Source organism: Capra hircus, chromosome 16 (genome assembly GCF_001704415.2).
Source record: "Capra hircus breed San Clemente chromosome 16, ASM170441v1, whole genome shotgun sequence".
Classification (NCBI taxonomy): domain Eukaryota; kingdom Metazoa; phylum Chordata; class Mammalia; order Artiodactyla; family Bovidae; genus Capra; species Capra hircus.
Genome location: NC_030823.1, coordinates 22,777,711 through 22,790,398, shown reverse-complemented (window position 1 = coordinate 22,790,398; position 12,688 = coordinate 22,777,711). Strand labels below are relative to the sequence as shown.

The 12,688-nt window shown below is 43.4% G+C and overlaps 1 protein-coding gene across 1 annotated transcript in view; it reads right to left on the bottom strand.

The window, feature by feature from the left end:
• Window positions 542-12,688, bottom strand: part of MARC2 (mitochondrial amidoxime reducing component 2) — a 37,884-nt gene continuing 25,737 nt past the window's right edge. Inside the window, exons 5-8 of the mRNA XM_018060177.1 lie at window positions 9,557-9,618; window positions 9,397-9,468; window positions 8,150-8,288; window positions 542-1,410 (exon numbers count right to left, since the gene is read on the bottom strand). Of these exons, the coding sequence (XP_017915666.1) occupies window positions 8,162-8,288; window positions 9,397-9,468; window positions 9,557-9,618 (261 nt within the window). The 3' untranslated portion in view covers window positions 542-1,410; window positions 8,150-8,161. The remainder of the gene's footprint in view (window positions 1,411-8,149; window positions 8,289-9,396; window positions 9,469-9,556; window positions 9,619-12,688) is intronic.

Below are 12,688 nucleotides of genomic sequence, written 5' to 3'. Positions count from 1 at the left end.
GATGCTGAAGCTGAAGCTCCAATGCTTTGGCGACCTTTTACAGAAGACCTGACTCACTGGAAGAGACCCTGATGCTGGGAAAGATTTAAGGCAGGAGAAGGGGCAGCAGCGGATGAGATGGTTGGATGGCATCACTCACTCAGTGGACATGAGTTTGAGCAAACTCAGGGAGATGGTGAAGGATGGGGAAGCCTGGGGTGCTGCAGTCCATGGGGTCACAAAGAGTGGGACATGACTTAGCAACTGAACAATAACAACAAATCCTTGTAAGGCACTGACTTCAGGCTCTTGCCACAAAATCAGGCCATGTTTGAGACTTTCCTGGTGGCTCAGTGGTTGAGAATCCACCTGCTACTGCAGGGGATATGGGTTTGATCCCTGGTAGGGGAACTAAGATCCCACATGTAGCAGGGGCAACTAAGCCGGGGTGCTGCAGCTACAGAAAAGTCCACACGCTGGATGCTGAAACTAAGACCCAACACAGCCAAAAATAAATAAATAGATAGATAAGTATTTTTAAAAAGAAATACCAAAGAAAAAGTACAATTGAGAATCACATTTATTCAATATATTCAATGATATTCAGTTCAGTTCGGTTCAGTTCAGTCATAGGTGAGTTCATTCATTCACATGTTACATCAGTGAGAATTCTTGTTTAGTTATACCAGAATAGTTCAAAAATTACTTGCATCTAAAAAAAAAAAAACAGGTTCATGATTCCTTCCTCTTGTTGTTATTCTCAAAATTCCTTTTGCTTTCAAATCCCCTTCTCTTCTTTATCATACTTGGAATTTGTACTGCCTGTCCCTGTCAGTTACAATTACTTTTACATGGCTTAACAGAGGCATAATCAAATAAAGAAACAAAGTCTGCAGAATAATTCCCATTTCAAATACAACACAATTCCATAATGGTGGGGACAAAACCACATGAGCAAAACTCAACAAGATTCAATGGCAATGTAAAACCCAATAAGATGGATTTGTGTGTTAACGTGTTAAGGCACACTGGCAACCTTTTGTTTCCCATTTTTCCTAAAATACACAACAATACACAATAAAATATAAACATTCAGAAGAAAATTGTAGCTTTTCAGTTGATTCTTTCAACTTTCTTTACTCGTCAGTATTAATGTCAGAGACTGAAGAAGTGTAATAGCTACCATCACATTCCAAATAATTTTATGGATAATTGTATTTATTTTAAAAGTCTTCATTACCTAAAATCTGTATGCGTTCTTATTCCCAAATCACCTTTAATACTTTCCTTGTATTAACTCAGAACATTCGTAACTCCAAAAAGAGGTTCATTTCCAGGATGAAATTACCGGCTGGGTAATAAGGATTTGCCCAGAGAGTGGTGCTGCTGCGGCCATAAAAGTGCTGATCAATGCCACTCAGCTGCTGAAATCTGAATAAATTGTAAGAATCTCTGATTATTTTTTTTCTCTTACCAGTCATAAATAATTCAAACATGCACAAACCAGTCACTTATTAAGGTTAAAATGCAGGAAATATAAAGTGTGTCCTGCACCAAATGACCCTGGCAAAGGCTTGGGTCACACAAGCAAGTTGGGGGCAGGTGGGAAGAATTGTTTTAAAAAAACAATTGGTCAAAATGCTGAAAAAATGCCTATACTCCACAAGTCAATAATTCTGCTTTAGAAATCTGACTTATAGAAACATAATCTTCCAATGCTCTGCATACAACAGTGTGTATGTACGCAGTCACTCAGTCCTATCCGAGTCTTTGCTACCCCAGGGACTGTAGACCACCAGGCTCCTCAGTCCATGGGATTCTCCAGACAAGAATACTGGAGTGGGCTGCCATTCGCTTCTCCAGGTGATCTTCCCAACCCAGGGACTGAACCCGCATCCTTGTGTCTCCTGCATTGGCAGGTGGATTCTTTACCACCTGGAAAGCCACAACTGTGTCTACCAGACTTTTACTGGTAACAAAATTGGATTATAGCCTGAGTGTCAAATAGCATAAAGTGGTCTTTACAAAGTGTCATGTAACATTTGGAAGCCATCAAAAATGACCTTTGAACAGGCTGGAGGACTATGAAAGTGCTTATGATACATGGTTTATAATTCCTAGATACATGTTTATAAGCTCATGCTGCTGACTCTGTGCGACCCCGTAGACGGCAGCCCACCAGGCTCCCCTGTCCCTGGGATTCTCCAGGCAAGAACACTGGAGTGGGTTGCCATTTCCTTCTCCAATGCATGAAAGTGAAAAGTGAAAGTGAAGTAGCTCAGTCGTGTCCGACTCTTAGCAACCCCATGGACTGCAGCCCACCAGGCTCCTCCGTCCATGGGATTTTCCAGGCAAGAGTACTGGAGTGGGTTGCCATTGCCTTCTCCTTATAAGCTCATAGTTCATAGATATACATGTATATGTGTGACATGTGGTATGTGGACAGGAAATGCTGCCTGCCCTTTCAGTAAACAAAAAATGTTGCCCACCAACCCAGTTTTACAAGAATCAAGTCATCAGTCCTTGCAGCTGCCCAAGGAAGGTGTGCCCTGAGGGCAATTCAGGATGGAGAAAAAGAGCACTCTGTGCTTTAGACACTGGCCCTAGATAGTTACGATGCATATCTAAGGAATCATTTCAATGAACTCAGATTTCTGAATCTTCTCAAACATAGAAAAGTACTAAAATCATTAACTTGAGATTTCTATTCTTTGTGATTAGCAGTAATCCTTGGATTACTGACTCCTTCACGTGTCTGACTCCTCCCTTACCTCTTTGGAGCAGTTCTTCAGAGCTATCTGAGAGGCTGTCTCCCAGGTTATAGCCCTCAGTAAGATCCTCCAATAAGGCTTCACTCACAACTTTTAGGCTGTGCATTTTTCTTTAGTCAACAGATACACATTTGTATATATAAATTATATACAATAAATACTTGCATTATATATGATATATATGATTCTATCATACAGATCATGATATATCATATAGATCATGGCTACCTTAAACAAACGACAAAAAAAATAAAATAAAATAAAATTTACAAACAGTAACAATGGGCGATTCTTTCTTCTACATTTCTGATGTCTTCAACATTTGCTGTGATGATCATGAATTGCATTTATAATGGAACAGATAAACTTCTGTATAATTGCATTTTAAAAGGACCAAAAAAACCAACTCAAGTAACCCTTGTGCAAGTAGTAACAGCTATTTTTTTAATGGCTTTAATCAACCTGTTGGAAAAAGAAGACCCTCCAGAATCAGAAACCATAGTAGGCTCACCATCAAAGTAAAGGGGCAAGGTTATTGTTTTTAAAGCCCAACAGAAATGCCCACCAGAGAGGAAGCCCTTGGTGCCATTGAGGGGTAGGCAGTAGGGATGACTAGATACCATGTTCCCCAGGTGGGACTCTGAGGGGCTGACACTTAACCCTCTTGAAGTGAAAGCATGTTCAGAGCAAAGAAGCAGGAGACAGCCATCAGGAAGCACTCGGGGTTTGTGCAGGAGAGTGGTGATGAAAAAGCTAAAAGGGAACTTAGGACCAAAGGTCAAACAGCACCTGTGGCATGCTGACAACCTGGGCTCTCCACACTGCCTCTGTACCTGTGACCTCCACCCCACTTAAGCCACATTCTGTCACACCTGCCTGACCTTTCCTCTCTTTCCCGCTTCCAGTCCATCCCACACACAGCTCTCAGAAAGACCTTCCAAAAGCACCGTTTGTTAACATATTTATTTGGCTGTCAGGCTTTAGTTGCGGCAGGCAGGATATTTCATCCGTGTAGCTCACGGATTCTGTAGTTGTGGCACGTGGGCTCAGTTCAGCTCTGCAGCTTGTGGGATCTTAGTTCCCTGACCAGGGATAGAACTCAAGTCCCCTGCATTGCACAGCAGATGTTTAACCACTGGACCACCAGGGAATTCCCTTAAAAACCTTTAACAGGCTTCACGTGTCCTCTTAGTTGACCTGAGTCTTTGTTTATTGCCCTTTGAAATGCTGACTATCACATCTACCTTATGGAGACCCTACAAGGACTGGAAAAGGTAACATATTATCTTAGGCTCACTAACACAAGGTCTCCTGGGAGTGGAGACAACTGGAAACAGCTGGGTGTGAGCAAAACTTGGGTGTTCCTCGCTTCCAACCACTGCAACACAAAAGGATCTGATTTTGAGGGGATTTGAGCCTGAGCAATACAGTGGAGTATCCACCAGAGGGCAGATAGAATGGAAACCACAATTAGAGAAAACTAACCAAATGGACCACTTGGATCACAGGCTTGTCTAACTCAATGAAACTATGAGCCATGTCATGTAGGGCCACCCAAGCTGGACAGGTCATGGTGGAGAGTTCTGACAAAACATGGTCCACTGGAGAAGGGAATGGCAAACCACTTTAGTATTCTTGCCCCAGGAACAGTATGAAAGGGCAAAAAGATATGACACAAAAGATGAGCTGGCTGGGTCAGTAGGTACCTGCTATGCTACTGAAGATCAGTGGAGAAATAACTTCAGAAAGAATGAAGAGACGGAGCCAAAGCAAAAACAACACCCAGCTGTGGATGTGACTGGTGATGGAGGTAAAGTCTGATGCTATAAAGAACAGTATTGCATAGGAACCTGGAATATTAGGTCCATGAATCAAGGTAAACTGGAAGTGGTCAAACAGGAGATGACAAGAGTGAACGTTGACATTTTAGGAATCAGTGATCTAAAATGGACTGGAATGGGTGAATTTAATTCAGATGACCATTATATCTACTACTGTGGGCAAGAAGAAATGGAGTAGCCCTCATAGTCAACAAGAGTCTGAAATGCAGTACTTGGGTGCAATCTCAAAAACGAAAGAATGATCTCTGTTCGTTTCCAAGCAAACCATTCAGTATCACAGCAATCCAAGTCTATACCCCACCCACTAATGCTGAAGAAACTGAAGTTGACGGTTCATCGAAGACCTTCAAGACCTTCTAGAACTAACACCAAAAAAAGATGACCTTTTCATCACAGGGGACTGGAAAGGAAAAGTAGAAAGTCAAGAGATACCTGGAGTAGCAGGCAAATTTGGCCTTGGAGTACAGAATGAAGCAGGGCCAAGGCTAATAGAGTTCTGCCAAGAGAATGCACTGGTCATAGCAAACACCCTCTTCCAACAACACAAGAGAAGACTCTACACATGGACATCACCAGATGGTCAACACTGAAATCAGACTGATTATATTCTTTGCAGCCAAAGATACAAAGAGACACTCTATACAGTCAGCAAAAACAAGACTGGGAGCTGACTGTGGCTCATATCATGAACTCCTTATTGCAAAACTCAGACTTGAATTGAAGAAAGTAGAGAAAACCTCTAGACCATTCAGGTATGACCTAAATCAAATCTTTTATGATTATACAGTGGCAATGACAAATAGGTTCAAGGGATTAGATCTGATAGATAGAATGCCTGAAGAACTATGGACAGAGGTTTTAACATTGTATAGGAAGCTGTGATCAAAACCATCCCCAAGAAGAAATGCAAAAAGGCAAAATGGTTGTCTGAGGAGGCCTTACAAATAGCTGAGCAAAGAAGAGAAGCGAAGCGCAAAGGAGAAAAGGAAAGATATACCATCTGAATGCAGAGTTCCAAAGAATAGCAAGGAGATATAAGAACGCCTTCCTCAGTGACCAGTGCAAAGAAATAGAGGAAAACAACAGAATTGGAAAGACTCGAGATCTCTTCAAGAAAATTAGAGACACCAAGGGAACATTTCATGCAAAGATGGGCACAATAAAGGAGAGAAACAGTATGGGCCTAACAGAAGCAGAAGATACTAAGAAGTGTGCTGTACTTAGTCGCTCAGTCATGTCCAAAACTCTTTGTGACCCCATGCACTGTAGCCCACAGGTTCCTCTATCCATGGGATTCTCCAGGCAAGAATACTGGAATAGGTTGCCATTTCCTCCTCCAGGGGATCTTCCCAACCCAGGGATCAAACCCAGGTCTTCCACATTGCAGGTGGCCTCTTTACCATCTGAGCCACTAGGGAAGTCAAATATTAAGAAGAGGTGGCAAGAATACAGAGAAGAACTATACAAAAAAGATCTTCATGACCCAGATAATCACGATGGTGTGATCACTCACCTAGAGCCAGACCCTGCCGTGTGAAGTCAACTGGGCCTTACCATCACTAAAAACAAAGCTAGTGGAGGTGATAGAATTCTAGCTGAGCTATTACAAATCCTAAAAGATGATACTGCCGAAGTGCTACACTCAATATGCCAGCAAATTTGGAAAACTCAGCAGTGGCCACAGGACTGGAAAAGGTCAGTTTTCATTTCAATCCCAAAGAAAGGCAATGCCAAAGAATGCTCAAACTGCCGCTCAGTTGCACTCATCTCACATGCCAGCAAAGTAATGCTCAAAATTCTTTGAGCCAGGCTTCAACAGTACACGAACCGTGAACTTCCACATGTTCAAGCTGGATTTAGAAAAGGTAGAGGAACCAGAGATCAAATTGCTAACATCCACTGGATCATAGAACAAGCAAAAGAATTACAGAAATACATCTACTTCTGCTTTATCGACTATGCCAAAGCCTTTGACTGTGTGGATCACAACAAACTGCGGAAAGTTCTTCAAGAGATGGGAATACCAGGCCACCTTATTTGCCTCCTGAGAAATCTGTATGCAGGTCAAGAAGCAACAGTTAGAACCTGACATGGAACAATGGACGGGTTTCAAACTGGGAAAGAAGTACATCAGGCTGTGTATTTTCACCTTGCTTATTTAACTTATATGCAGAGTACATCATGCAAAATGTTAGACTGGATAAAGCCCAAGCTGGAATCAAGATTGCCAGGAGAAATATTACTAACCTCAGATATGCAGATGACACCACCCTTAGGGCAGAAAGCGAACAGGAACTAAAGGTCCTCTTGATGAAAGTGAAAGAGGAGAGTAAAAAAAGCTGGCTTAAAACTCAACATTCAAAAAACTAAGATCATGGCATCTGGTCCCATCACTTCATGGCAAATAGGTAAACAATGAAAACAGTGACAGACTTTATTTTGGGGGGGCTCCAAAATCACTGCAGACGGTGACTGCAGCCATGAAATTAAATGATGCTTGATCCTTGGAAGAAAAGCTATGACAAACCTAGACCGCATATTAAAAAGCAGAGATACTCCTTTGCCAACAAGGTCCATCTAGTCAAAGCTATGGTTTTTCCAGTAGTCATGTATGGATGTGAAAGTTGGACCATAAAGAAAGCTGAGTGCCGAAGATTTGATTCTTTTGCTGGAGAAGGCTTTTGAGAGTCCCTTGGACTGCAAGGAGATCCAACCAGTCCATCTTAAAGGAAATCAGTCCTGAATATTCATTGGAAGGACTGATGCTGAAGCTGAAACTCCAATACTTTGGCCACCTGATGCAAAGAACTGACTCATTTGAAAAGATCCTGATGCTGGGAAAGACTGAAGGCAGGAGGGAGAAGGGGACAACAGAGGATGAGATGGTTGGATGGCATCACTGACTCACTGGACATGAGTTTGAGCCAAGTCCAGGCGTTTGTGATGGACAGGAAAGCCTGGTGTGCTGCAGTCCATGGGGTTGCAAAGAGTTGGACACGACTGAGTGACCGAACTGAACTAAATACAGTGGACCCCTGTTTGCTAAGGTACCTCTGAGACCATTGGTTTCATCAAATGCAGACAACATGTGAAAGATGTTGGCTCAGACATCAATCCGGGTCCAGTCAATGGTGGCCTGACCAGCAGGGACACAGAATCAGGTCAAGTTACATAACTCAGGCTTGAGTCCACTTTCCCCAGATGCTTTTAGAAATGGTAAGAACTTGGGAATTTCACAAGCTTTTCTGTAGTATTTACTATACTTGATCAAATCCAAGATACGTCAATCCCTGGTCAGGGAACTAATTCCCACATGCCACAACTAAAGATCCTGCAGGCTGCAACTAAGATCTGGTACAGCCAAATAAATACATATTTTTTAAAAGAACATTTGTTCAAAACAAATAAATAAAGGGCATTTTCCAGCTCCACAGATAAGAACAGAAACTGCTCATTCTCCCAGGAGTTATAGCAGCAGAACAGAAAAACATCTCCATACAAGAAAATGTGGCCCTTGCTCCAAGGCACTGCACTCCAGAAGCAAAGACTGCCCTTTACCTGGTGGTTCTGTCATGCCACCATCTGGTACACGGGGTCACCAACTTTCAGGCTTCCAATTTTTTCCACCGAATAATAGATTCCAAACAGTGGGGACGACTTGTAAATTGACTTTTCAGAAGGATCACACAGGCGGTAACTGAAAGAAGCAAAAATTCACCCTCAGGCACCAGAAGGGAATAATCTAGGTGCTCTCAATGGAATTCAGCTTTCATGCTCAGCTTCTCTATAAACAACTAGCAAACCTTTTCTAAAATGTGGACAGAGAAGTCTGGGTAAGTCAAACTTCAAATAAACCTGGTTTTTCTAGAATATCCTGAGAGTCTAAACAATTTTTCTATGGCTTTGGTTTGAAGTCCCAATGAAAAACTTGTACGTGTCACTTAAAATACCGTGTTTGCATGTGTACAAACATGGGAAATCAGTGCTCATGCAGTCTCACAGTGGACCTGCCCTGAACTCCAGGCTTTCTGCCCCTCCACGGTTATAAGTTCAAACCTGGGATCTTTGATAAAACTGAAGACAGAGGTGCTGTTGGCAGGTGGGCTGGGTTGTTACTGAGGTTAATTTTTTTTAAGGCTTGTCTAAAGAGAAAATAATCATTTCACTGGGTCTTAAAAAATAAAAAACAAAATAGAATTGCCAATCTGAAGGCTTTAAGAAGTAATCTCATCTGGAACTTAAATCCATTAGAAACACACACACACAAAAAAAAAAAAAAACAGAGGAAAGGGAAACAGAACAGAATACAACTTCCAGAAAAAGTTAATTTAAGTTTAAAAACACATTCTATATTGAGAACGAAAGTCGGCCAAAATTCTATAAGTAACAAAACACCCTAACTCAAAAGAAGCTCTTGAATAAACAAACTCAGACAACTCATTTCATTCCCCTTTTCAACTATTTCATTATACAACTCAATTATTCTCATCCTCCTGCTACTGATTCTAATAAATAAATGAGAACTGCAAACAAGGTCTTAATTTGTAAATAGATGTGTAAAGGTTATTAAAAACTGAAGTCATAGAGATGAAAATTTCAAAATGTGGAATCATACAATTGAACATTTGTCCAAAACTCTAAAAGAGTCATCTAGGACAAAAAAAGGAGGCAACAAATACTCACTGACATTAATAACAGACACAAAGAACCAGAAGGCACGAAGGTGCCCAGACAGGGCACCTGTAGCCACAAGTGGTTCGAGGCTGGGGATAATATAAAATACACCAGACACATTGATGTTCTACCTCTTCAGGGTTTCGAGTGGCTCCTTCCTGTCAATCACTCCAGTATCTGGGTCCACCGTGGTCATAATGCACCTGTCACACAATAACGAAGGGTCAGAGGACAGTTAAGAACCGGTGACCCTGCCACGCCCCAGAGGTCCAGTCTCACAAGACTCCTTACCTGGGGCAAGCCAAAATCTTTTTCATTTCTACATTGCCAATGAGAAGTTCATCCCAAGTGTCCTAGGAGAAAAGGAGACAGTATCTTTTAAATTAAGGCTCCATCCAGCCTTATTCCAGCCTTATTCGGCTGGTCCTATGAAGCTAGCAGAAGAACAGAGTACAAGAGGATGCTAAGAACGGACTCAAAGGAAGGAGGGTGTGGGATGCAGAGGTGGTTTTTTTTTTTTTTGGCTGCATCACACAGCACATAAAATCTTAGTTCCCCAACCAGGGATCAAGCCCTCACCCCCTGCACTGGAAGCATGGGGTGTTAACCACTGGACGGACAAGGAAGTTCCAGGACACAGTTCTTGACTGGGCCTCAGAAGCCTGCCTCTGTCAGCGCAACAAAATGCATCTTCTCCAGGGGCCAGGTTGCCATGAGAACCATCAAGCAACTCCAGGTTCAGTTAATGATGTATAATGAGAAGTGGAAAGCTTGCATGACTGCCCACTCTTTCCTTTTGCTAAGCTGCAGTGGAAGCCAAGTTACAATCTGAGGGTTCTTTGATGAGTGGGACATGGCCCAAGAGAAGTCGGTTCTAAGATGCACCCATTCAGCACCGCCGCTGGTCCTGACCAGCCTCAGCCAACTGCCCTGCCTTGATTTACCTATCTTAAACCGTGGTAGGTCTAGCCAATGTCTGCCTTGGGATTTCCTTCAAACCTCATGACTGGGGGAGGAATTAATATGGTCCCATTTTTACACAAAGCTACAGAGGCAGAGAAAGTTTACAAAATATTTTCAGGGTCACAGTGGCTAGGTTTGAAAACTTTTCTTATTCTGAAGCAGGGCTTTTAACCACCCAGCTTTTAACTAACCCCATGTCTATACCACTTGGTATAGGTCTGTCTAGTCAAAGCTATGGTTTTTCTAGTAGTCATGTATGGATGTGAGAGTTGGACTATAAAGAAAGATGAGCGCCGAAGAATCGATGCTTTTGAACTGTGGTGTTGGAGAAGAGTCTTGAGAGTCCCTCGGACAGCAAGGAGATCCAACCAGTCCATCCTAAAGGAGATCAGTCCTGAATATTCATTGGAAGGACTGATGCTGAAGCTGAAACTCGAATACCTTGGTCACCCAATGCAAAGAACAGATTCATTGGAAAAGACCCTGATGCTGGCAAAGATTGAAGGCCAGAGGAGAAGGGGACGACAGAAGATGAGATGGTTGGATGGCATCACTGACTCAACGGACATGAGTCTGAGTAAACTCTGGGAGTTGGTGATGGACAGGGAAGCCTGGGGTGTTGCAGTCCATGGGGTCGCCAAGTTTAACACAACTGAGCGACTGAACTGAACTGAAGATTCAAACTGAGTGGAATGATTATGACAGGAGTCAGCTTGTGTTTCTTTCTTCTTTTGCATGTATCATTTTTTTGGCCATTCATATTTGGGAGCTGGTGATGGACAGGAAGGCCTCACATGCTGCAGTCCATGGGGTCGCAAAGAGTTGGACACAACTGACCGACTGAACTGAACTGAACTGATACCACCTGGAGTAGAAAATGGTTAGCCACTCCAGTATTCCTGCATGGAGAATTTTCCATGGACAGAGGAGCCTGGCGGACTACAGATCACAGGACTGCAGAATCATACACGACTGGGCACGCACATACATCTATATACCTATCTATCTGTACACACATACACAATATACATACATACATATAAACACATAAATATGGAGGTTGTATTAATTACAGTATATATACATATATGAAAGTGAAAGTCGCTCAGTCGTGTCTGACTCTTTGCAAGCCCATGGACTATACACAGTCCTTGGAATTCTCCAGGCCAGAATACTGGAGTGGGTAGCCTTTCCTTTCTCCAGGGGATCTTCCCAACCCAGGGATCGAACCCAGGTTTCCCAAACTGCAGGCGGATTCTTTACCAGCTGAGCCACAAGGTAAGCCCATAAACAAATATATATACACACATACATACACGCATTCACATACACACACACACACACACATATATGAGGAGGATATGTTACAGGCCTCTCTTGCTAACAGGAAAGCCATCTGTAAAGCCTGAATTTCACAAGCCAACCCTTTGTCCAGGCCCCAAGGGAGGCATCAGGGGATAGGGCCTCACTCTAGGCTCCATACACCAACAGTGTCTATAACTAGATGTGTTAGGGGTGGCACTCTGGCTGAAATCGCCCACCCTGGCCAGGCACCATAGTAACCATTTGCATGAGTTGTTTTACGACAGGAGGTCCTGGTAAGGATCACGAAACTAATAAGCCACCACCAACAGGAAGAGTTCAGGAAAGGTCAAAAGGAGACACCGCATGTCCAACCACCTCCCAGAATCCTTCTCTCTGCATCCATCTTGGCTGAACAAGGTGTGCACCACCAGGAAGGACTCTGAGTCAGAATGATTGGCTAAAGACAACCCGGAAACTAATTCCATCACCATAAAACTGTGAGCCATGTGCAACGTGCCTTGAAAATTTGTTTCCTGATCTCAACCCAAGTGAGCTTTTGGAGATCATGGGTCTGAGGATTTGGTGAGAAATCCAGCCTCCAAGTGAGGCAGTGGGGCATCCAGTCCTCTCAGCTGGTGGCTCACTGCCCCAGAGACAGGAGAGGAGACTAGTCCTTCCCTGCAGGAGGCAGGGCAGAGAGGGGAATGGGGCCTCGCAGGTAATGTCCCCCCTTCCCTGCTGATGACCAGGCTGTGATCATGCTAGGGACCTCTTTCAGGGAACACTAGACCACCCCTTCCCCACCCCGGGCCTATTGGGGAGACTTAGCAAATGCGCTGGCACCCCACTCCAGTGTTCTTGCCTGGAGAATCCCAGGGACCGGGGAGCCTGGTGGGCTGCCGTCTATGGGGCCACACAGAGTCAGACACGACTGAAGCGACTTAGCAGCAGCAGCAGCGGCAGCAAATGCACGAAGGAAGTCCAGTGCCTACTGGGTCTTCCCAACGGGAAATCTCTGCGGGATATGACTGACTAAGGGGGTTTCTGTGGATGCCTTGGGTTCCCAACTGCCATTTATGAAACTCTATGATGTAAGAAATGAAGTGTTTCCTGCCATATCAAAGAACAAGGATGTCAGAGCCATCAGCCCTCCAA